The 23,302-nt window shown below is 42.6% G+C and overlaps 1 protein-coding gene across 2 annotated transcripts in view; it reads right to left on the bottom strand.

The window, feature by feature from the left end:
• The window catches only part of NELL1 (neural EGFL like 1), an 830,042-nt gene that overhangs the window by 687,982 nt on the left and 118,758 nt on the right, over positions 1–23,302 (bottom strand). For both annotated transcript variants that reach the window (XM_044258965.1, XM_044258966.1), the window contains exon 4: positions 21,477–21,647. In XM_044258965.1, the coding sequence (XP_044114900.1) occupies positions 21,477–21,647 (171 nt within the window). The remainder of the gene's footprint in view (positions 1–21,476; positions 21,648–23,302) is intronic.

Genomic DNA, 23,302 nt, shown 5'->3' with positions numbered 1-23,302 from the left:
TGAATTTTTCTTATCCCTAAAGTTTTGTTAAAGGATGTTTGATTCAAATTGGGAATACTGTACTTTTTTCTTCTCTGAGTTTTTTTAAAGAGTTTGTATCAACTGAAATATTTTCTCATTTTTAACAGTTTTATATACATTTCTGCTGTTTTACACCCATCTTATAAAATTTTCTTTTTTACAATTTGAAGTTTACATTACTCTCTGCCTCTAATTACATTGACAATGTGGGTATGTATACTTTTATTGGTTCTCCTTGAGCTTTGTTTTTGGGAAGATGGCAGAGCAATTCAGATATAGGCAATCAGCATTTTCTATATCAAGGTATGAGGGAAGCTTTTTTTATCCTTCCTCCTAAGTCCCACCACTAAGCAAAATAATAGCACCTGTATTCTCAGAGTATCCTTACCCACAGGAGCACCTACCATACTGGTATAGGAATCATTTATTTGCACCTATCTGTCTCCCAACTGTGTCCCGGGATCCTTAAGAAGTTGAGCCTTCTCTTCAGTATAGATAGTTAGGACTTCATTCTCAAAAGATTTTATTTATTTATTTATTTATTTATTTATTTGAGAGAGAGACAGTGAGAGAGAACATGAGTGAGGAGAAGGGCAGAGAGAGAAGCAGACTCCCCGTGGAGCTGGGAGTCCGATGTGGGACTCAATCCTGGGACTCCGGGATCACGACCTAAGCCGAAGGCAGTTGTCCAGCCAACTGAGCCACCCAGGCATCCCTAGGACTTCATTCTTAACTAAAGTAACTGGATTTAGAACATGACTCTGTCACTTACTAGTCATATAATCTTCAGCATATAAGTTATGTCACCAGTGTTTTTCTAGTTCTCATCTGAAAAATGTGGATAATTGTACCTGCTTCATATGGTTTCTGTGACATTTAAGAGAACACATTTAAAACACTTAGAACAGCACTCAGCATACAGTAAGAATTTAATGTTCTTATTATCATCATTTTAATCTCCAGCAAATAGTTTGGGACCTAACACAAAACAGATAATAAATGAATACTAATAATGCCAATAAATGCTTCTTAGAAGATAGAATATATAGTTAATTCTATATCCCCCATAACATCATACTGTTCAAAAGGGGTTTGGGATGGGAGGGAGGACTTGACAAATACTTTTTTGAAAAATTTATCATTTGATTCAGCTATTGCACTACTGGGTATTTAACCCAAAGATACAGATGTAGTGAAAAGAAGGGCCATATGCACCCCAACGTTCATAGTAGCAATGTCCACAGCAGCCAAAGTGTGGGAAGCGACAACATACCCTTCAACAGACAAATTGATAAAGAAGATGGGGTCCATATACAGAATGGAATATTACTGAGCCATTAAAAGGATGAATACCCAACTCCTGCATCAACATGGATGGGACTGGAGGAGATTATGCGAAGCAAAATATGTCAGAGAAAGACAATTATCATATGGTTTCACTTATTTGTGGAACATAAGGAATAGCATGGAGCACATTAGGAGAAGGAAGGGCAAAATGAAGGGGGAGAAAACGGAGTGGGAGATGAACCATAAGAGACTATGGATTCCGGGAAACAAACTGAGGGTTTTAGAAGGGAGGGGGTGGGGCAACAGATGAGCCCAGTGATGGGTATGAAGGAGGACACAGCTTGCATGGAACACTTGGTGTTATATGCAAACAATGATTCATCGAACGCTACATCAGAAACTAAAGATATACTGTACGCTGACTAATGTAACACAGTAAAAAAAAAAGAGAGAGAGAGAAAATGAAAACCTTATCATTTGATTCTAAATATTCCAGATATATCGGCGTATATTAGAACATAAGATGTGAAGATAACTCTAGTGCTACTTTTTATGTCTCACCTTTCCCTCTCCACCTGTGAGACTGTAGTGCCAGAATGTCCTGTTCTAATTCTTCTGAGCTAGGAGAGGTGGGCACAGTCATTTAATCTGTCACAAAATTAAGAGGGGATAGATGTCTCCTAGGGGATAGTGAAATAAAATATTTATAACATCATGGAGACTGGCTGCAGTATCTGTTCAAAAGATGGTAGCTCTTGGCACGTTTTCTCCAGCCCCGCCCTCCACTCCACCCGACCTGCTTCACTTACTCCACATCACCAGTCAGTTCCCAAATAAGGAAGAGATCCCCAGCACTTCCCACCAGGGTAGCAGTCATCTGTTCCGTACCTACTGCAAAACATCCTCACACCTAACCTTTTGGCCCTGTAGGCCTCTCTGCCCAGGTAACCCCACTTCTTATTCTCTTGGTGACTCAGAAAAATCAAAACATCTGCTTTAATTTTTTTTTAAAGATTTCATTTATTTATTTGACAGACAGAGATCACAAGCAGGCAGAGACAGAGGCACAGAGAGAGAGGAGGAAGCCGGCCCCCCGCCAAGCAAAGAGCCCAATGCGGGGCTCGATCCCAGGACCCTGAAATCATGATCTTAGCCGAAGGCAGAAGCCTTATCCCACTGAGCCACCCAGGTGTCCCTTGCTTTAATTTTTTTTTTTTTGCTTTAATTTTTTTTAACCAAATGTATATTTAACTCAAAGAGCTCAACACTGAGTGATATAAAATACAAAGGAAGCAATATTTTGTGGTCACTCCCGCTTTTTCCTCCTACAGATGGTCACTAATATAGGCCAGGCACTGTGCCAAGTTCTAAAGACAGAGGTATGTACCCTTGAGCTAATAAATACAGAAAGTGATAAACGTGAAGAAAATGAGACAGAGGAAGGGGAATAGTGAACGATGTCATGGGAGAGTTTCTCCTTTAGATCATTTCCTTGATGAGATAGCATTTGAATACTTTAAGGAAGTGAGGAAGGAAGTCAGGACAATGTACAAAAATATAGTGGGCAGCACAGCAAAAATATAGTGGGCCGTAGGGCGGAGTGTGAGTGAAATGTTAGCGCAGAATCAGGGACTCAGACAGGACTGGAGCACAGGAAGCAGGGATGACTGGAGAGGATGAAAATGGAGAAGCAGCAAGGAGCTAGAGCACCTTGGACTTTAAGGTCATGGGAAAAGCATTGGAGAGATTTAAGTAAAGGACTGTCAGGAACTAATTTAAATGCTTACTCTGGCTGAGGAGGTGAGAAAAGACTGGGAATAGGACCTGGCCAAAGTAGAATCAGGGAAACCTGTTGCAGACAATTTTAACAATACGTGTAACAGATGATAGTGGTTTGGAGTGGGCTGGTGGTTGTGTAAGTGGTGCAAAGTGGTCAGAGTCTAGATATATGATGATTAACCGAATTCCAACAGATTATAGTTAGACTGTGACACAAAAGAAGATCACGCCTGTGATGTGTAATTGTCAACGAGGGAGTAACAAATTGTGTCGAATGCAGCCCACAAGCCAAATAGGATGAAAACAAATAATCAATCCTTTCAATGGGCAACATGGAAGTTTTTGGTGACTTTAAGGTTTCTTTGGTGCCATGATAGGAGAAAAACAAAAACAAAAAAATGGGAGGGAAGTTAAGTGAAGACAGAGCATTTACAAGCATTTCTGGAGATTTTATTACAGAGATAAGTAGAGAAATGGGGCCACCCGCTAGAAAGGGGTATGGGACTGAGGAAAGATTTTTATTTATGCATTACAGGTTTATAGAATGTACTGATGCTGCTTGAGCATCCTGTTGAGGGGGAAAATTGACGCTATCAGAAAAAGTCATTGAAGTGACATCCTGAACAAGGGATTCTCTGTAAAGGAAGGGGAATGGCCCTAAATAAGGATATGGCAAGTGGGCACAGTAATAGGGAATGCAGAGTCCAGTGACACAGAATCAGGCTAGCAGAGGTGGTGAGGGGGAGCCAGTAAGGTTCTCTTTTGATAGTTTATTGTCTGGGTCAGACAGGAGGCAAGTTCATCAAGAATGCGTGAGTGAGAGGACTGTGTCAAGGGTATGAGGAGGAGATGTGGAGTAATCATCTCACAAAGGACGAGCACAGGATGGATTTGCAACCATACAGGCCTGGGTTTCCATTCAACTGGAATCTGCCTCCCAACTTCTCAGAACTAGAAACTGGCTCTTCCTGAGCTCACCTCTTTATGGTCAAAATGGAAGTGAAGAAGCCTCAAAAACATCCGTTCCCACATCTCGCAGGTTTGTTCTGAACATTTAATGAGATGTGATATGTAAGTTCCCGGTACACAGTAAACATCTGGTAAATATTTGTTCCTTTCCTACTTTTTCTCTCTTACCTTCTGTCCACCGTTTCCCTCTTTGCCTGAAGTATACATGGGTGAGGATGAACCAAACGTGTACTGACAATCCAAAAACTAAGGAATGACATGTTCCTTCACCTTTTCCTTGCTCCTCTAGATCCCTTGGAACTCTAACCTCCTACCACCCAACCTAACTAGTCAGTCAACAAACCAGTAGGTATTTCAGAACCCGTTTGATACCAAAACGCTGTATGTGTGCTGGGTACAAGGGGGCGCAAGAAACATGGTTTTCTTTTCTGTTAAATAACCTCACAGCATCAGAAAATAATGAAAATCACCAAAAAAAAAAAAAAAATCACACACACACACACTGTGCTAACACACAAGTATTGTCTATCCTTGAGACCGCACTTCTAAGCACAATCTGAGGCCACCCAGGGACCGTCAGATTCAAACTCTTCATTTTGCATGATGCCAAGAGAAGGGAAGTATTTGAAGTTTACAAAGTTGAGCAGCAGAGCAAGGCCTAGGACCCAAGTCTTCTCATCTACCAGCTAGCATTCAGTGAATTTCGTTTCACAGTCTTTTCCTCCTATTCCTTTTACAATTGCTCCTATTATTACTGGCAATAAAAATTAACAATGACTAAGTGCTTATTATGTGCCAAACATAGATCTATATACTATTACTACAATTAAACCCATAATGTAGGATTTTTTTCTTTTTTTAACAAACAGTAAAACTGTGGCCCAATTAAAGAAGGCCAAAGGAGAGGAGTGGAAATGGGGGTTCTGCCTGTGAACACAGCAGTCAGGCTCCAATCTAAAGCCTCACTCAAACTTCCCATATTCAAATCCTCTAACAGTTGACCTGTGCCATTCCTTCTATAAGGGCCCTGAGCATTTTGTATCTTGGAATTGTGGCTTCATGCCAAGCTCTTCGGTGCTGTGGAAAGAATACTAGACATCAGCTCTTTAAATGCCTGGAATTTTCTTTCCATTCCAACCCAGCCACTTATGCAAAGGAGTCCTTCCCTCATTTGTTAATTCACGTCCTGGTTCAACAAATGCCCAAGCAAGCATCCAGGCAGGTACCGGGGACACAGATTTAAATTAAGACAAGTTGAAGTTGCTAACACTATTCACTAGAGATCAGAAGTATGGGTGAGAAAAATGAGACACCATAAAATTGTAAGCAGGTAAATGATCAAGATAATTTTACACGATGGAAGTCCTTCAGAGATAATAAAAGAAGAGGAGATGACTGACCTGATAAAGACTGACCAGCGAGAGTCAGTGCTATGTCCCTCTCAAAGTTCAGGCACAAGACCTTCCCAAGCAAATTTCCAATATAAATGCCACTGCCTTTCTTTTTTTTTTTAAGCTACCACTGTCAGATTATCGCAGACACAAGAAACAGGATTTACTTTTGCCAGTATTGCATTCTGAATAGCAAAAATAAACAAAAGCCAAAAGATTGGCTTTTTCATCTATGTCTCTTAACACCATTTTGACAATTTCCTCTTTTCTGACATCAGTAGGTTTTCCAAAGGCCTTATCCGAGAGTCCATAGTACAGAGGCTAATGTCATGACTAAATAATTTGTAACTGGAGGGGATCTCATCTGTATTCTCTAAGAGTTGGGATTCTAGGCTGAGGTGAATGGAAGATGAGGTCCTACAGGCTCAGCCTACACAGATCATCTGTTGGGTCCGGTCCCCCCACCAGATATGCCTCTCCCTGACTGGGCTGGGGGGGTCAGGTGAGGATGTAGGACCCTCTCTGGGGACCTATGTGCTCCATCCTCAAACCTCTCTGCCTTCCCCAAACTCCTGGCCAATCAAGGAAAACACCCCACCATGCGCCTTTCACACTCTTTCTTCCTGCTGATTTGGAAGAGTAATTGCCACCTCACTTTTATTGATGAGCAACCCAAGACTCAAAGAGGTTAGGAAACTTACCTGAGGACACACAGCTATGAAGTAGTAAAGCCAGGCAATGATCCAGGGTCTCTGACTTTGAACCCGTAACCATAAGGGTCTTGGTGGGAAACAGAGAGGTTGGGCAATTTGCAGCCAATATAATTAATTGATTATTCATAGAGGTATGAACAGAGAGTACTTATAAACCACAAGGGATGGTATACTGCCACAAAGCTTAAAAAGAGGAAGGTAAGGAATCCCTTTTCTGGGGATGAAAAGGCTAAGAGAACCCAAAAAGGCCATCTGATAGGGCCTGTGGCTTTCAGTCAAGAGGCTCAATCAGCCCAAGGTGACCCTGTAGAGGAAAATCTAAGGAAATCCTATTCTCTCCTCTCTCTTCCTTACCTCCTGCCTGTTCTTCCTGCTGAGGAACTCCAAGAATCTAAATGATGAAGCAACAATTGGTCGGCCTTTCAGCAGGATAAAGAGGAGTAGAAAAGGGAGGGCAGAGAAGGTTTCTGGAGAAGCAAATAGAAGATATTTTGCCCAGACTCCAAGGTTTTTTCCACCATCTCACAGTCTCCCCCTGGAGGGATGACTGGAGCCAATACCTAACTACACTCCCTCTGAAGGTGACAGTTAGTTAAGCCTCATGATTCCTCACTTGGCAAACAGCGGATCACCTTTTTCACATAGCACTTAGCAAGGATGAGCTTTGGAGCAAAGCTCAATCACATAATTTGTATGTGAAACAGCTTCACAGATTCTGTCAAGGCTGTATTTCATTCTTCACTGAAATCCGAAATCCTGATTTCAGAGTTACTCCAAATGAAAACCCTAGACCCAGCTGCAAATGTGGATTCCACTGCTGCCTGCTTGACCTCCAGCAAGGTAACCAGCACCGGGCGCCAAGCTGGGGATCCCATCTGCAGCTTATGTACAGCAAGGAAACAAGATCCAAGTACAAGAAGGAGTCAGCACCAGACAATCAGTGAAAACCAAGGTCTGTTCTCCCCTGAGGGCGGGAAAGGGCTCTCTTGCCAGAGCGGTGTGCCCTGAGTTGGCCCTGACAGGGGTGCCCTGAAGCTCGGAGGTCGGTAAACAGAAGGAAACTGAATCCATAGCCAAACTATACATGGAAAGCAGGGAGCATCAATAGCCAAGCGATCAGTGGGCCAAGACCGTAGGAGCTAGGAGCATGACCAAGTGCAGAAGGGGAAGGCAGACCTCGGTAGAAGCTACAGTCAGGCCCTGGCTTCAACGGGTCTGCCAGGGGACCTCGAGGGGGAGGGGCAGCAGCAACAGGCACCAGGCAGGTTGGCCAGAGCAAAGGCCTAACAGGAGCATCCCTGGCCACCAGGGTCGATGGATTCAAGACAGGAGCCACACTGACCACTGGGATGTTACCACCCTAACAGCCTTAAAGACACCCCGAGGGCAAGAATGGCTGGGTATACAAAGGACTCCTAATTCACCAGATAATGGTCTCACCTCCTTGGATTTGTCCTATTCACTTCTGCTCAGATGTGGAAGAACCATCGCTATCAAATTCAGCACCAGCAGACACCATGCAGGTCCGTAACGAACTCTTACCAGGCGCAGGGCTCAACCATGGATCTGCTCTGGCCACACTGCTGACAGCCCGCCCGAGAACCACTTCTCTCTCTGTGCTCCACGTACCTCATACCCCGGTGTTGTTGGAGAAGTGCCAGCACCACAGAGGGAAGAACGGTTAGTCTGACAATCACAGCAACCCTTCCCCCTTTGCCAGTGGAAAGCATCCAGAGACAATGCCGGGGATACCAGCAGAAGCAGATAAAGGATGCGTTGGTCCCAGATCACCAGAATATCAACTCCTCTCCGGCACTGACCCATCTCAACTTGTTTACGTGACCATTATATATCCATATAGTTTAAGCCACTGTTATTTGCAACCAGCGATGTCCTAACACACGTGTGTGGTCCTATTTAAGTCTAGTTATGCAGTGAGGGAGCCATCATCTTTAACTTACGATTGAGGCTTAGGAAAGTTAATTAACTTTGCCAAAAATTCTGTAACTCAAGTCAGAGCTCAAGTAGAAATCCAAGGTTGTCCAACTCCCAATGCTTGTGATCTTAACCACTATACTTTCTCTCATTGTGTTCACGTAATGCCTGACCCGGGACAGCATGAGCTCCACTTCAACTGCATAAACAACAGTTAGCATTATGCCCAAGCACCGAGCATCTGACCCTCATCACACACCCACTTCCATCTTGCAACCCCCATCTCAGCAGAGGCTAATTGCCACGGTCTCCCCTAGCTACAGCGCTGAAACAGAACATGCTGATCAAGGGAAGGGGCTCTTGGCTCCTGGCCCTGTTTCTATGGTCACTGTTTTGTGGAGCCCAAAGCAGGCGGCTGCAGGCCTGCAGGTGATTACTGCCACGTATACCACCAAGGCACAGAACGATCCAGAGTATCCTACAAGAAACAAAACAGCCCTCATCCCTACCTTCTCCACACCAATGATGTGACAAGGCTTTATTCTGTTAAATGAGAAAGCAGCTGAGGAAGGACACGTTCCAGCTCATCATTCAGGGGGAAAGTGCTCATAAATGAAAAGAAAGAAACCTCAAGAATGGAAATACGACTTTTAATGATCACCTATGCACAATGGCATTAAGAGTAGGGTGGAGAGGAGAAGGGAGTTGGGGGAAATTGGAGGGGAAGACGAACCATGAGAGACTGTGGACTCGGAAAAACAATCTGAGGGTTTTGGAGGGGAAAGGGGCGGGAGGTTGGGCCAGCCTGGTGGTGGGCATTAAGGAGGGCACATACTGCATGGAGCACTGGATGTTATACATAAACAATGAATTCTGGAACACTGAAAAGAAATTTAAAAAAGAAAAAAAGAGTAGGGTGGTAAGTATTATACAGTTTTAAATAGCTTTCACCTTTGTTTTTATGCTATTCAGTACTGTAACACATAGTTTACATAGGAAATGTATTGATCTATTATTCCATCTTACAAAGCTAAAATATACCTATACTGTAAACTTTCACCCCAATCTTCACATAGTTCCCTAGAATTTCTGTCCTCATAGCTTCTTACACACATTTTACTCTGTAAATCAGGCAAGCACCTTTTATGATCTCAAAAAACTAAAGATTTTATTTATTTATTGGACAAGCACAGAGAGAGGGGGAAAGAAGGCTCCTTGCTGAGCAGAGAGCCTGATGCAGGGCTCTATCCCAGGACCCTGGGATCATGACCTGAGCCGAAGGAAAAGGCTTTAACCCACTGAGCCACCCAGGCGCCCCGATCTCAAAAAATTAAAGAAATGAAAAATCCACTGAGCTTCACAATAAGGCTACACCCAAATAGCATGCAATACTCATTAAAAAGTAATAATATTATACAAAACCCTGCCCACAGGGCTTAACTAAATGGCCTTGGTAGGCAGCCCTTCCTTGAGCGCCCAATGCAGCTTCAAGAAGCAGACCCTCAGCAGTTTATCCTGGAGATAGAGCTAGCTTGCAGGACCAACATATACACCACCCAATTATGTCTGGTCTCCAGCAGAGGGGGCACATCGGCCCTTAATCCTGCCTGTGACGGGTTTCCTTTCAGACCGCTAAGTGTAAATCACCTACACTCACGCATGCCTGCCAGAGCTCCCGCCGACACGGGACGCATGTAAATTCAACTTGAGAGCGAGGCATGGTTTGCCCTGGGCTGTGAATCTGACCAGGAAATCACCAAAAGCCTTTTATAGATTAACTGCCTTCCTCAAGGAAAGAATAATCCTCAGAAGTTCAAAGTAGAAATGCTAGAATTACTTCATCTTCACCATTCCCTGTGTCTAATGTTTACAAAGCATATTGAAATTTACTGCACACATTCCATGCTGGTTCTCACTGGATGTTCCCCATAATCCTGAACTAGCAGACTGGGTAGAAATGATGTCCATTCTGTCCAGAGAGGAGACGGAGGCGAAGAGAACAAGGAGGCTTAACTAATGGAACCATCTAGAAGGATAAGAGCACAGGTCAGAAGCCACAAATACAGACCCCTAAAGCAGAACTCTTCCATTTATTCATTCATTCAGGTATTTACAAGTATCTGCTGGCTACGTTAAGTACAATGATGGCTTTATGATATGCACTGGGAATAGGGAATGATGCATTCTGAGGGCACTTACAGCCCGTGGGAAAAGCAGACATCAATGAAATGATCAAAAACGCCTCTTCAGGAAAAGGAGCACTGTTTTACAGTCCAAGTATAAAACACAAGAGATTTCTTTTGTCCTGAGGATTAAGGCTAAGTAGGATTTACCTCTCGATACTCCAAAAATGGCATGTATAACAGCATTCCTGTGGCATCCGTGACGTTGGTTCTCTTGAGAAACTAAAAGAACTGGAGGTCAGAGAAGCAGGAAAAGCGGTGCAAGAGGAAACTGAAGAAGGAAACTTGGACCAGACCAGGAAAAATTTTTCACAGCTCTAGGAAGGATTATGACTTTAATCTAACACTCACAGGAGGCCATTAAATGCACTAACCTACAGGCTGGGACGGGTAGGAAAGATGGTAATCAGGTTTGCACACTCCTTACGCATTTCCCCAATGTCTACGAAAAATTGGTGAAAATTACTCTGAATTCAAGGTGCTCACCTACATCCTGCACCTCACTCTTATTAGCTCCTATAGACTCTAGTATATATCTAATTAAATACCAATAAAAGTAGCAATAATGACCAACGTCCTCCTAATCAGCGGTCCCCCAGCCTCAACACTTTATTTCACTGCCAATAGTTTTTAATGAGACCTTGTGATTTCAAAGTCACCTTAAAGAACACAGAGTTTATCACCTTGAAATCATGAGTATCAGAATTTATATTGAAACAGTATAAAACCACCCATGTAACACTGAGACTACTGTAACTCATCTCTCGCACATTTCAAGAAACAGCCAAATGGCTCATTTTCAGTCAGTCGTGATTTAATATTAGGTCCTTGGCCATTACACATCAGCAAAGGTATATGCAAGCCATACCAATCACACAAAGATGATGGGCCATTCAAAGGCCTCACCCAATAGGCTCTCTGCGGTACTGAGACCAAGAATCTGCCTATCAACATTCAGATTCCAGGAAAGAAGGAGAGTCTAAAAGCAATACCACAGAAGCCTTTGAGAGTCTGAAAACCAGCAGTGGTTGGAATGCACAAGGGAGATTTTAGTGCCACAGGGAAATGGCCCCAGGATGTGATTAGCATCCCCAGTCCTAGAAAGGACCACTTATAACTTGACCTTTGTTTTCTTCAGTTTATAAATGGAATACATTGTACTTTTTCCGTGAGAAGTTACAAGTGTTCTCTTGTCACATGAGGGTGTTAAAAAAAAAAAATGAGAAAAAAAATGGAATGACTGGTGGAGAAGGAGCTCTTTGAAATAAGGATGGCCCTCTGCATGCACTTACTATATACTCCTGGAAGAGTCCCTTCTCTTCTCAGCACCTCACAATTACTATATACTCCTGGAGGAGTCCCTTCTCTTCTCAGCACCTCACGATTCCCCATCTAGAAGATGCAATAATATCTAGTTCAGAGGGCTACACTGAAGATAAGTGATTAGAGGAATCATCCTTAAAGAAATGCAGGACACTAACCTTAACTCGCTAATGACTAAGCAAGAAGTCTGAGCTTTCTCCAGCATGGTGCTAAGCCTCTGAGGCTAAAATGTCCAAGAACTCAAGAAATAGGAGCCATAAATTCCCCAACTCTTTCCTTGCCCGTGCTTCAAAGACAGTATCAGACCTGGAGACCAGTTATCAGCAAAAGTGCATGGAGTGAATGAGTGAGTCAAGTACAATGCTGAGAACATACCAGGATGTCGCAGCCTGGAGTGGTTTACCTCCAGTGGAAATAAAATTCCATTCTAATTAATTCAGGCATTCTGAGTGTCTCAAGCCAGCTGATGGCCCCAGCTCCAAGCACATAAGTTCCTGTGTATGAAGTTTGCTATCAGGAAAGTCATACATCCAGACAAAGAGATTCTAGTGAGTATAGATGCAGCCTGATGTTCCTGAGAAAGAATTGCAGACAACAGCATCACAGAGGTTTTTTAAAGAGAAAGGGAATTATCTCCACTCTAATTGCCTGAGGAAAACCCTCCAGTGAGGGCCCAGGCACATTAACCAAGCAGCTGGCTTAGTTGCTCTGGAACTCCTACTGGGAGAAACACAAGAAATTAAGAAGGACAAGCCAAGGGACAAAGTCGACTGAATTTATGGTCAGAGCAGGGAAAACAATGTGTGGAAACATTTTCCTTCCCAGCCTGCTCATCCTCACACCACACCTCCATCCCTACCATACCCTCTTTAAAAAGGAGGGGACAGCCAAACAGGTACAACTATCCATCTGTTTCTTTGAGTTCCAACCACTCTGGCTACTTTTTCAGTTTCCAGAAAGATGTATTTCTTTACAATAGTGTAGGAAATCCATTCAGTGCCACCTTAGTACCCCTGATCTAACTAAAAAACTAATGCAGTGTTTCGATTTTTTGTTCCAGTTAAAAAATCCTCATGGGCCATGCATTTTCTATTCCCCAATGCTCTGTTCCAACAAGTGGATCATAAAGGGAACAGAAACAATATATAAATGTGTTCTTTAGAAAGAGAAGATTCCTTCTATTACATGTATTGTTCTGGCTTGACTTTTTTCTCCTTGCTTTCCTTTTTAAAAAATACTGTGCAGATCCATCAAAGAGACAATAAAATTTTAACAAGAAAGATGCAAGCATCGATATGTTTCCTACAAGAACACATTTACTTCTCTTGCAGCCCATTTCCCCTTCCATTTACCCAGTGTATAACCCTGTCCACACAATACAATGACAACTCGGGATGTGTCTGAAGGCATGTAGATGTAATCACTAGAGTTGGAAATGCAGTCCCATTTTCCTCTGTATTCTAATATATGTTGGGTCCCACATATGCAGTAAAGTGCCTTCTTGTCAATCTACTCATGGCCTCAAGTAGCCAATAAGTTAACAAATAAAGAATAGATTCTATTGTATTCCTTTGTTGTCTTCTCTATTTACAAAACTAAAAACACCGAGTGCAGTTCATTAGGCCCTCTAGGGAACAAGAGGAAAAGATGAAAGTCCTTGAAAAGACAAAATTAGAAACAGGTCTGCTACTGATATCATTAGAAGACAGGGCAAAGTTAAATGTGGAACCTACCTAATGAGGTTGGAATGAATATAAGCCACAGGGTACACAGCCTGGGTAGAAATGAGAGGGGCTCAGTCAGAATGAGATCGTCAATACTCTAATATCTAGGCTGCCTACCAACTAAGCAGCTACTCTCCACTTTACCAAAGAATCTACAACACTGGTCACCTGTATCTTTAGATACAGTTTCCCGCATTATATCTTTACAGCTTGCCAGCAAAGGTTTTTCTCTTCCCTCAGTGTTCAGAAGAAATGTTTTTTCAACAGCGCAACTATACATTATCTGCTGGCTGAGGTGCACTACTCTATCTTATAGGTCATCGATCTACCAAGACCTTCATTGCCAGGTCAGCCAGCACTGCCAAAAAGCTGTCCATGGTCACATGTCTGGGGCAGAACACTTGAAGAAATAAAGAACTCAAGATGGGAGAGAACAAGACATGAACATCCATTAGCATCTAATAATGCATATGCAGCACCTACTCCAGCAAGAGGACAGACAACTGGGAAAAAAAGATTGGGCATTTAGAGTGAAGTAGTCGTTGCTCACCAGCAGTACGTTAACTGAACCAACCCATGTATCAATCAGGTCACTGCAAACCCTCTGCTGATCTATATATACTACAGAAAGGGCCCTGTGAGGATGGCAAGGCTGGGTTGCTCTCCAGGGTCCTGAGGAGTCAGGACTGGGTTGCTCTCCAGGGTCCTGAAGATAGGAAAAAAGAAAAGCATGCCTCAACATGCCCAGAAGGTCAGAGACAGAAGTAAACCTAAAAACCACCTGGACCTATAGCCCCTTACTGTACCTGGAAAACTAAGGCCCAGAAAAAAAAATATTCCTTCCTCAAGGTCATATGAATTTGCCAATCTCTTTCAGCTCCAGTTTGCAGTCCAGAACATTCTTGTGCTAAAAAGCCAGATTTTCCAAGTAGAAAAGCAAAATTATTTTGTTAAGGAAATTAAAACAAGTGAGTTTCCTCACTCTGTAAAGCTTCACCTACTTGTATATATCCTCATAAAAACTGTGACAATTTTGGCTTCTGAGATGGGGAGGGTGAAGTAAATTTCTGTACCTCCTCTCTCACGTGATTAAAAAGGGAAAAACACCAAACTGCCCTGCTAGGATCAACAAAAGATCTTAACACAATGGAGGGGAGGCTTCTTCCCTATTCACAATATTTCCCATTTTTAAAGAGGTGCTGCAATTTTTTATTTTATTTTATTTTTAGTTATTTATTTTATTTTTATTTGTTTTCTTATTTATTTATTTATTTATGTTTTTAAAAAGGGACCCCACTGGTATAAAAACCATATATCCTTGGTGTTGTGTTACCAGCCATGGAACCAAATTACCGGAGAACATTACCTAAGATTTGGCCATCAAAGTAACATCAAGGACTTGATTGTCCTCAAACCCTACACTGCGCCATAGATCCACAATCCAAACTAGGTCCTCATCCTTGGGACATGTGCTACTGTTTGTACACAGGGGAAAATCTGACAATATTGAATTCCTTCCCAGTATATTTTAACAGCTTTTCTTTCTGAGAGTATTCATCTATAGGACTGCATGATGCAGTATAAAGCAGCTTGAAATTATCAAGATTTGGCACACCTTCTCTTGCTACATTCTTACAACAACTCTAAGTTAGAAGAGTTACTATTATTTCCATTTTACAGATACAAGCATGGTTCCCATCAAATGAGTGAATGAACAAAGAATCTTCAAGGAATGTAAAGCACAAATGGTCTGATTTCACACTGCTGTATAACATATGTAAATCACATCTTATAAACAACAAAACCAAGACAAAGATTCAGCGTTCATTTCAGTCTAGATTAAGCCACAGGGAAGAGCTCTTCCTTCCCTTTCCTTCCCTCCCCGCTTTCATAGTTCCTTCTCTGGCCCTCCCTGAAAGCTTTCCCTCAACTTGATTCCACTCACACATACACACTCCTCTCTCACCAGCACTGTGACTGGCTTTGTAATGCTTACAAGACAGACCTCATTCCATGCCGAATTCATGTGACTGGTACAGAATCAAATCACACAGTGACAAAACTGTAAAGCTGCAGAAATTGCAATGCATTTTCACCTGGGATGGTAAGAGACTGAGAGACTATTCCACATCTCCAACTCTCCCTCCTGTGATCTACCAAACTCGAGTGTAGGAATTCAGCAATCCATCACATACAGCCTCAGAACAGCTCTTTGTACTGCTGCCTTCTACCATTACTTAAACCTACACACAGGTATATCCTATCTCCCTAGCTCACTTGTCCTCTCTTCCTGGACAGAAGATCTGGAGCTGCTGGCTGAGTTGGACATGAGGCTTATGCTCGTTTCTCCATTTTATCTTTATTTCAGTAAATTGTGTGCATGTGCTTCTGTTCACAAAGTGAAGCATCTATCCAGTCGAGAAAGCAGGAGATTGAGTCTTGGCCAGATCACTTGGAAGCTGTGGTCTTTGATAGTCATCTCTTCATTTTCTCCTCCTGACTGTAGCAGAAATATTTATAAAAACCAGCGTAGTATTTAGGGGAGCCTAGGTGGCTCAGTGGGTTAAAGCCTCTACCTTCAGCTCAGGTCATGATCTCAGGGTCCTGGGATCAAGCCCCACATCAGGCTCTCTGCTCAGCAGGGAGTCTACTTCCCCCTCTCTCTCTGCCTGCCTCTCTGCCTACTTGTTATCTCTCTCTGTCAAATAAATAAATAAGATTAAAAAAAATCAACACAGTATGTTATACATGTGGCTTAACTACCTGAAGGAATATAAGTTTAATAAGATGTTTATAAATACTTGAGGAGCTCCCTGGGAAAAAATGTCTAATCAACATATTTCATTTTTGGAAAAAAAAAAAAGAAAAGAAAAGAAAACTAGAGAAACAGATGCTCATATCCTGAAGTTACTCTGAAATATTAAATTAAAATGTTGAATTACTGACTTGTTCAGTGAATTATACTGTTTTTTTTCCTAATTCTGCATGCTCAAGGTCAGTTGTATGCAAAAATTCAGTGTGCTCTGCAGTATACAAACAACATGTGTTAAAAGTAAAATCTAAGCATGTTTGCTGTCTAAACTGTAACCATTAACTTCCTATCAGAGTTGACAATTGAGCTGCACACGTGTGTGCACACTTGTACAAGTCTAAACAAATAAGGTCAGGGTTCAGAGCTCTGTTGCACTATGACTATGTAAGAGAGGTCTTCCAGCAGTGAGGCAACAGGAGTTTGGCTTGGAGTAGGGACACCTGCACATTGCACAAAATGCTGGCCAAAGGGTAGATGAATGTGTCATTTGAATGAAAAACACTTCTGAGTCTGTCCCTTAGCAAATGAGAAGCACAGCTCCAGTCACTTCCACACCAAGATGCTGGGAGTGACCATTTTCAGTTCTGTCCACGGCTCAGCTGCTATCCTGAGTTGTCTTATCAGCCTACTAACAGGGCTTCAGTCCAAGTCCATGCTTTCTCTGATATCTGGGGACGAGGGTCAATCACTATGGGGGACTCTGCTTGCGCCAAAATTAACAGTGACTGAGTGAAGAAGCCACGACCTTTCTGGTGGTAAGGACTTATTTCCCTGCATCCTCCACAGCCTGGAAGAGAGTGTCCAATACATTAATTTTAGGAATTGACTGAAAGATAAAAGTTAACAAAGGGGAGGAAAGACAACCTTTTGTGGTAAACAGAACACTTAATGCACCGAATCCCAGAAGCCAGTGGATTCTGGTCTCTGAGTAGTGGAAAGAGGCCACAAGGTGAGCAGAGAATGTTATGAGAGAACCTGAGGAAGGTTAGTGCAGGCTTCATTCGTCTTAGTTGGCAACTATTAATACAAAGGCAGCTGGGGGCGCCTGGGTGGCTCAGTAGGTTAAGGCCTCTGCCTTCGGCTCAGGTCATGATCTCTGGGTTCTGCGATCGAGCCCTGTGTCGGGCTCTCTGCTCAGTGGGGAGCCTGCTTCCTCCTCTTTCTCTGCCTGCCTCTCTGCCTACCTGTGATCTCTGTCTATAAATAAAATCTATAAAAAAAAAATACAAAGGAAGCTGGGAAAAAAAACCCAGGGCGATGGAGATAATCAGGCTATGCACCCAACTAAATGGTTCCTTCTCTGTTTCTAGCTTGAGGTAGTCCGCTATCCATAGTTTAGGAGCTTCTAAAATGAGGCCCAGCTAAACAAGCTGAAGCAGGAACAAGCTGAAGCTCAGAAAAGTGTGAGCCTCCGTAGCAAGCAGAAAGTGTAACACGACCAACTAAAATAGCAGTCACTTTTCTTGTGACAATTAGTGTAATTAGGTCTGAAAAGACTGTTTCTCAATTCTCATCCTAAAAAAGTGGAAAATCTCACCACATACCAGTTCCTCAGAGCAATGAATTTCCTGGGAAATCTTCCTACTGCAAATGTTTTTATGGTTCCAGAAACGTCTGTAGCGTTTCTCCCCTGGGAAGACTGCTTCATGTGCTTGTGACTATGTCCTGGAAAGTACAGCTCATTAACATTTTACAGAGGTGATCTGCAGGGATGGAGAGACTAAGGTATGGGACTTAGATCTCGGTTCAAGGTTTTGGCTGTATGCTTATTACACATGATTGAGACCAAATTATTGATCTTTGAGCCTAATTCCTGACCTGTAAAATAGCTCTAATAAAATTGTCCCCACATGACTATCCTAAGAAATATTATGGCGAGCATGTTACCTGGCCTCTAATAGATGCTCAATAAATGTAGGTCTCTTTCCACATGCTAATGAAATAAGTCTCCTTAGTAGGATTTTGTATCTCACCAAACAACTCCAAGGATCAGCAATCTAAGGCGTTCGGGAGGAAAATACTAAAAAGGAGCAAACTGCTCACACTGAATCAGGCTCTGGCCTCCCTTATGGCCCTTCCAGTGCCATAGTCCCCAAGTGTTGGGGTGAACAGCCTAGTACTTAGAACACTCGTGAATCAGATTTGGGTCCAAATCCTAGTACAGCCACATATTAGAAGCAGGACTGTAAACTTATAATGTAACCTCAGCCCCATCATTTTAAAGCAAGAAAGTAAACATGAGTACGGGACAAGTTAATCTATATAAAATGCTTAGCACTGTGCCTAGCACAAGTCAACACTCAGTAAATATTAACACATCACTGTTTGTCACCTAGCCAGTAGAACTCTAGGACAGGTTGAGAAAAAAAGTGTACCTCTAAGAGAGAAAGCCTTCAAAACAAACTCGAGAGGATGAAATGCATAGCTTAAAGGGTAAAAATCAGACTTTGTGACATTCACTGTATGGGTGAGTGGCCTATATAAGTAATAGACCAGCATCTTGATAAACGGACCAGAGTCTCCGCCACCCTAGAATCAGCTAGCACTGCTAGGAAGAAACTTGTAAAGAAGGTAAGCCTGTGCTATTCACTAGACCTACCCTCTTTCCTTTACCTTTTCTTCTTTTTTCCTGGAGGCTCTGCAACAGGTACTTGGTTTTCCAAGATCCCTTACTTTTTGTTGCAACCTACCCTCTTCCTCAGCTTCCTCCCCCTTCCACCTAAACCACTGGTTTTGAAATACCATTCCATGTACCAAGGCTAGACCATCTGCATAAAACCTACATGGAAAGGCTGTTAAAAATACAGCTTCTCAGAAGTTTCTACCCTGAGGGAATCTGATCCAGCTGATCAGAGATGGGGCCTGGTCACCCAATCTTTTTTATAAGTTCCCCAGTAATTCTTAGGTGTCACCAGATTTGGGAATTACACCGAAAATCAATTTTACCTCTCCTGTGGTCCAGTTGTTCTGGGCCCTTCTTTCCCCTGACCTATCCAAAAACCTCATTTGTGTTTGGGGCTTATGAATTATTAACTGGCAACAACTTTACATTCTCCTTCCAAGATCTTATATAAAGGGCATGTTAGGTTATGAGCTAAAATTTCATTTCAAGAGAAATGAAGGGATGTTCAGAATCCCCCTCAGTCCATTTCTTTACGAATGAGTCTGACATTATAAAATACTGTGGACTCCAGCTCTCATTCTCTCTCCACTTTCCTGGTGGAAAGGGCAAGGCAGCCAAGAAGGGCATATAGTGTATGAAAGTTTGGAGACAGAGGTACCCCAACTGTATAAAGTCAACAATGAACATGGTATACTGAGCATCAAAACCTAAGTACCGGGGCGTCTGGGTGGCTCAGTGGGTTAAAGCCTCTGCCTTCGGCTCGGGTCATGATCCCAGGGTCCTGGGATCGAGCCCCATGTCCGGCTCTCTGCTCCGTAGGGAGCCTGCTTCCTCCCCTCTCTCTCTTTGCCTACCTCTCTGCCTACTTGTGATCTCTCTTTCTCTGTCAAATAAATAAAAATCTTTAAAAAGATTTTTAAAAATTAAAAAAATAAGTAAATAAATAAAAACCTAAGTACCACTCAGAGCCCCTTATATGGACAATTTTGTTAAACTTAACGAATTTCGTTAAACAGAAATTAACTTGCCCAAGTGGCTGAGGAGGTCAGAAAAGAGTATTTCATAGGAACTGGAGAATCTGTGGAAGTGTGAAATGTTAGATTAGCAAAGACATATTCTTTCCTCCTCTTCCTTCTCCAGAGAGATTAGTAAAAAAAGGAAGACAAAACTTTTGGAAGGAGTAAGCAAAAAAATTGCTTAGCAAGAAACGAGCAGTACCCCCCCAACTTTTCAGGTGGGAATTACTAAACTAGAACTTTGAGGCCCCTTTCTGACCTGTGGCATAGGACATGCACGGCCTTCCTGCTCTCCCATTATACATACAGATGTATGTATAATGCACCTCTTCCATGCATACAGATGGGAGCAGGGCAACCAGAGGAAGGCCACCTGGAGTGCTAGAACACTGACGGAGCCAGTGAGTCTTGGAGGTAGAAAGAAAGATGGCAGATGAGGGCCGGCTTTCTCCAGGCCGCCCAAGTTAGGACAATAGAGTGAAAAGGAGCCAGTGTTTCTACGGAAGCTTTGTCCAGTTGAAGTCACAATTCTCTCCAAGTCCAGAAAGCACCTTAAATAAATCAAAATGGACCAAGACTCATTTCAAGATGGCAGAAGTTCCCTTAAGCCTAACATTAAATTCTGCTCTCTGTACTTCCCAGCCCCTTTCCAAAGGAAACTGCAGAGCTCAAACTGCAAGCACATTGGCGTGCCTCCTCCTCAGAAACATAACCTGGAGCTGACTGACCCTGGATTATTGTTCCTCCCATTCAGTTCCAGAAAGGAGGCTGTCCACAACATGCCAGTTCCTTATTCTTGACCTAACAGAACAAGTCCTGTGGCTGAACAGTCATTTTAACTTTGATATTATCAGTAACAAGAACCAACAGTTCATAGGCACTGCTAACAATGGATAAGACCTGCTCTGGGAGATCACTCTCCACAAGGATTTTCAGTGGATTCCAGAGAGATCGAAATATTCCCTTCAACTGTCATTAGACACTGTCCAGCCACAAATGATCCAATGGAGACCAAGAGTTTTTTTCAGCTCCAAGTAAACTTGACTCCAGTGACAGACATGGGGGACGAGATATCCTTTCCACCCCAATTCACGACACGCGACAAAACACCCCAGGTCTCACCAACGGTCCTGCCATCCACTGGCAACCTGAAAGGCTCATCCCTCCGCAGAGAATGGAGGTCATTAATTCCCAAAGATTCAAAGCACAGCCTCTTTACGAAGCCTCTGTTTGGAAAAGATATTTAAGCAAATCTGTGCTTGATGAAGTGGAAGAGAATTAGCTGCCTCCGTGGCATAGGCTTCTCAGCTTCATTCTGAGGTAGAGTGGCTCATTGGCTTCCAAGTGGAACGAGCTCAACAACAATAGATCACAGTTAACTGTGATCACAGCTCCATGGAATTTCAGCTGGTGCCGGGAGTCTGCAGAGGTGCACTTACTACTCCCCAATCTGTAATCAACCTTTTGTACATTTGTTCCTAGTCACAAAATACTGTATGATCTTAATGAACTGTTTTCTTAGCATATTACGGTTGGCCATTTCAGCACATCTAATGGCCCATTTGGTAGGTTAAATTACAATTAGGGTCCTTTGGTTTTTATTTCCCAGTAAGGCCTGGAAGGGTTTGGTTTTTTTTTTTCCCCTTCCCACTGCTCAATTTCAAGGACAGAATCACAGAAGAACAGAAGCACAGACCTACCTGTTACAGTCGACATGGAGCAGGAGATGAGAGGCGCTAACGGACAATGCGAGCTTATGCCACTGTCCATCTGCCAGCCGGTATGGAAGGGCCTCGGTCCTGGGCTTCCCATTATGCATATAGTGATATCGGACCTCATCCCTCAGACCACTGCTCTCCAGTTCAAAATAGCTGCATGTGAAGGAACAAAAACTTGATTTTACTTCTGGGTCTCAAAGTCATCGGTCCTCACTACTTCTTGACCACCTTTTTCAGAATCTACAATTAGCTGCTACACACAACACAAAGATCTCCTAACCAAAAATCAATCGTACTGCATGGAATCCAATTCACCTATTATTGGAGAACCTCACCCTGATACCTTGAGCCTCTGAAATGGATACTGATTGGTCCACTGGGAAGAGAATGGCCACAAGCTAATTAGCAAAGCTTGGTGTAGGGTCTCTTCCAATACATAGAAGCACATTTCAGAACCCTTTATTGTCTAAAAAAAAGACTATACATGTGGAATGGACTTAATGATGCTTATTTTTATTATTGCCATAGTTACTTTTCCAAGAATTAAAGGACAACAGAAATCATGTAGAATTATCAGGGACTGAAGGAAATTGAGTTAAGATAACTTTACTAAACAGCCCCCCCAACCCTGGACAAAAACCTTTAAGTGGACAACAATTCCCAGAGAAGGAAGAATGGTTGAAGTTACTCACATATGGACCAGTATTTCAAATTATCAGGTCACAAAACATGCAATGGAGTCTTTTCTTTTCCCAGACTGTTCGCCCATTTTCCAGATCCATGAAAAACTCAGCACCACCGCTGCAGTCTGCACTTTTATCATAAAATGCAGAAGTTTGGGATACTCCTCAGCACGCTCCAAGGCTGATACTTTGAGTGACAGACCATTTAGTCTAAGCCTCCTCTGAAATGCATCACTGTTGTCTTTAAATCAGGCCTAATCTCACTGCCAGGCATTGCACTAAGCATTTAACATACTATCTAACTCATCACCCCTACAAACCTAGAAGGCTGATATTATCCCGTTTTTAAACGTTAAAAAATTGAGATTCTGGAGTCGATCTACCCAAGCTGTAATTTAAACTCAGGTCTAAATTTGACAGACCATGCTTTTTCTACCAGCTTCCTGTCAATCTCAGAGGTACAATGACTAACTAGTAAAGATGGCCTCAGCTGGCACCATTTCCCAGCCACTCATTTGTACAGACAACTCAAGAAGGACCTGCCTATGTAGGAAGCCAGGTTCCCTCCCAGGATTTGAAAGGACCTATTATTTCTCTTCTAATCAGCTGAGTTGGCCTAACCCCCACAGATCACACTGTCATTTAATCTAAAACACAAAAAGCATCTTCTGTGAGCACTGAAATGAACAGATCCTGAAACAGCCTCTACTACACAGGACTCCCAAGTCACATGACAAAGAACAAATGCATATTTCTTGCTTATCTTTCACAGGGATCCTCCCAAGAGAGCAGACCTGGGGAAGACCAGACCCTGACCTACCTATCTCACACTAGAGAATCAGGCCCAAGGTCATGAACGAAAGAGGATACACTACTGCAGCCAGCTCCCAGGCTCAGGTACACACTTATTAGTAATAACGTAATACATATTTCATAAGACTGCAAAAAAAGAAAACCCCTTAACATGGAAGACATTCATTTTTAGGGAATTCTCCAAATTGCTTCTAAGCAGCTAGAACACTGAAAGAATCAAAATCTGAGAATTTAAAAGGCCAGGGAGACCTTAGAGATTATCTGGTCATTCCTTAATTTATTCAATGTTTTGTTACTGAACACAGAGTAAAG

The sequence above is a fragment of the Neovison vison genome, chromosome 7 (assembly GCF_020171115.1).
Source record: "Neovison vison isolate M4711 chromosome 7, ASM_NN_V1, whole genome shotgun sequence".
Taxonomy (NCBI): Eukaryota; Metazoa; Chordata; class Mammalia; order Carnivora; family Mustelidae; genus Neogale; species Neogale vison.
This window is presented reverse-complemented; position numbering and strand designations above follow the sequence as displayed.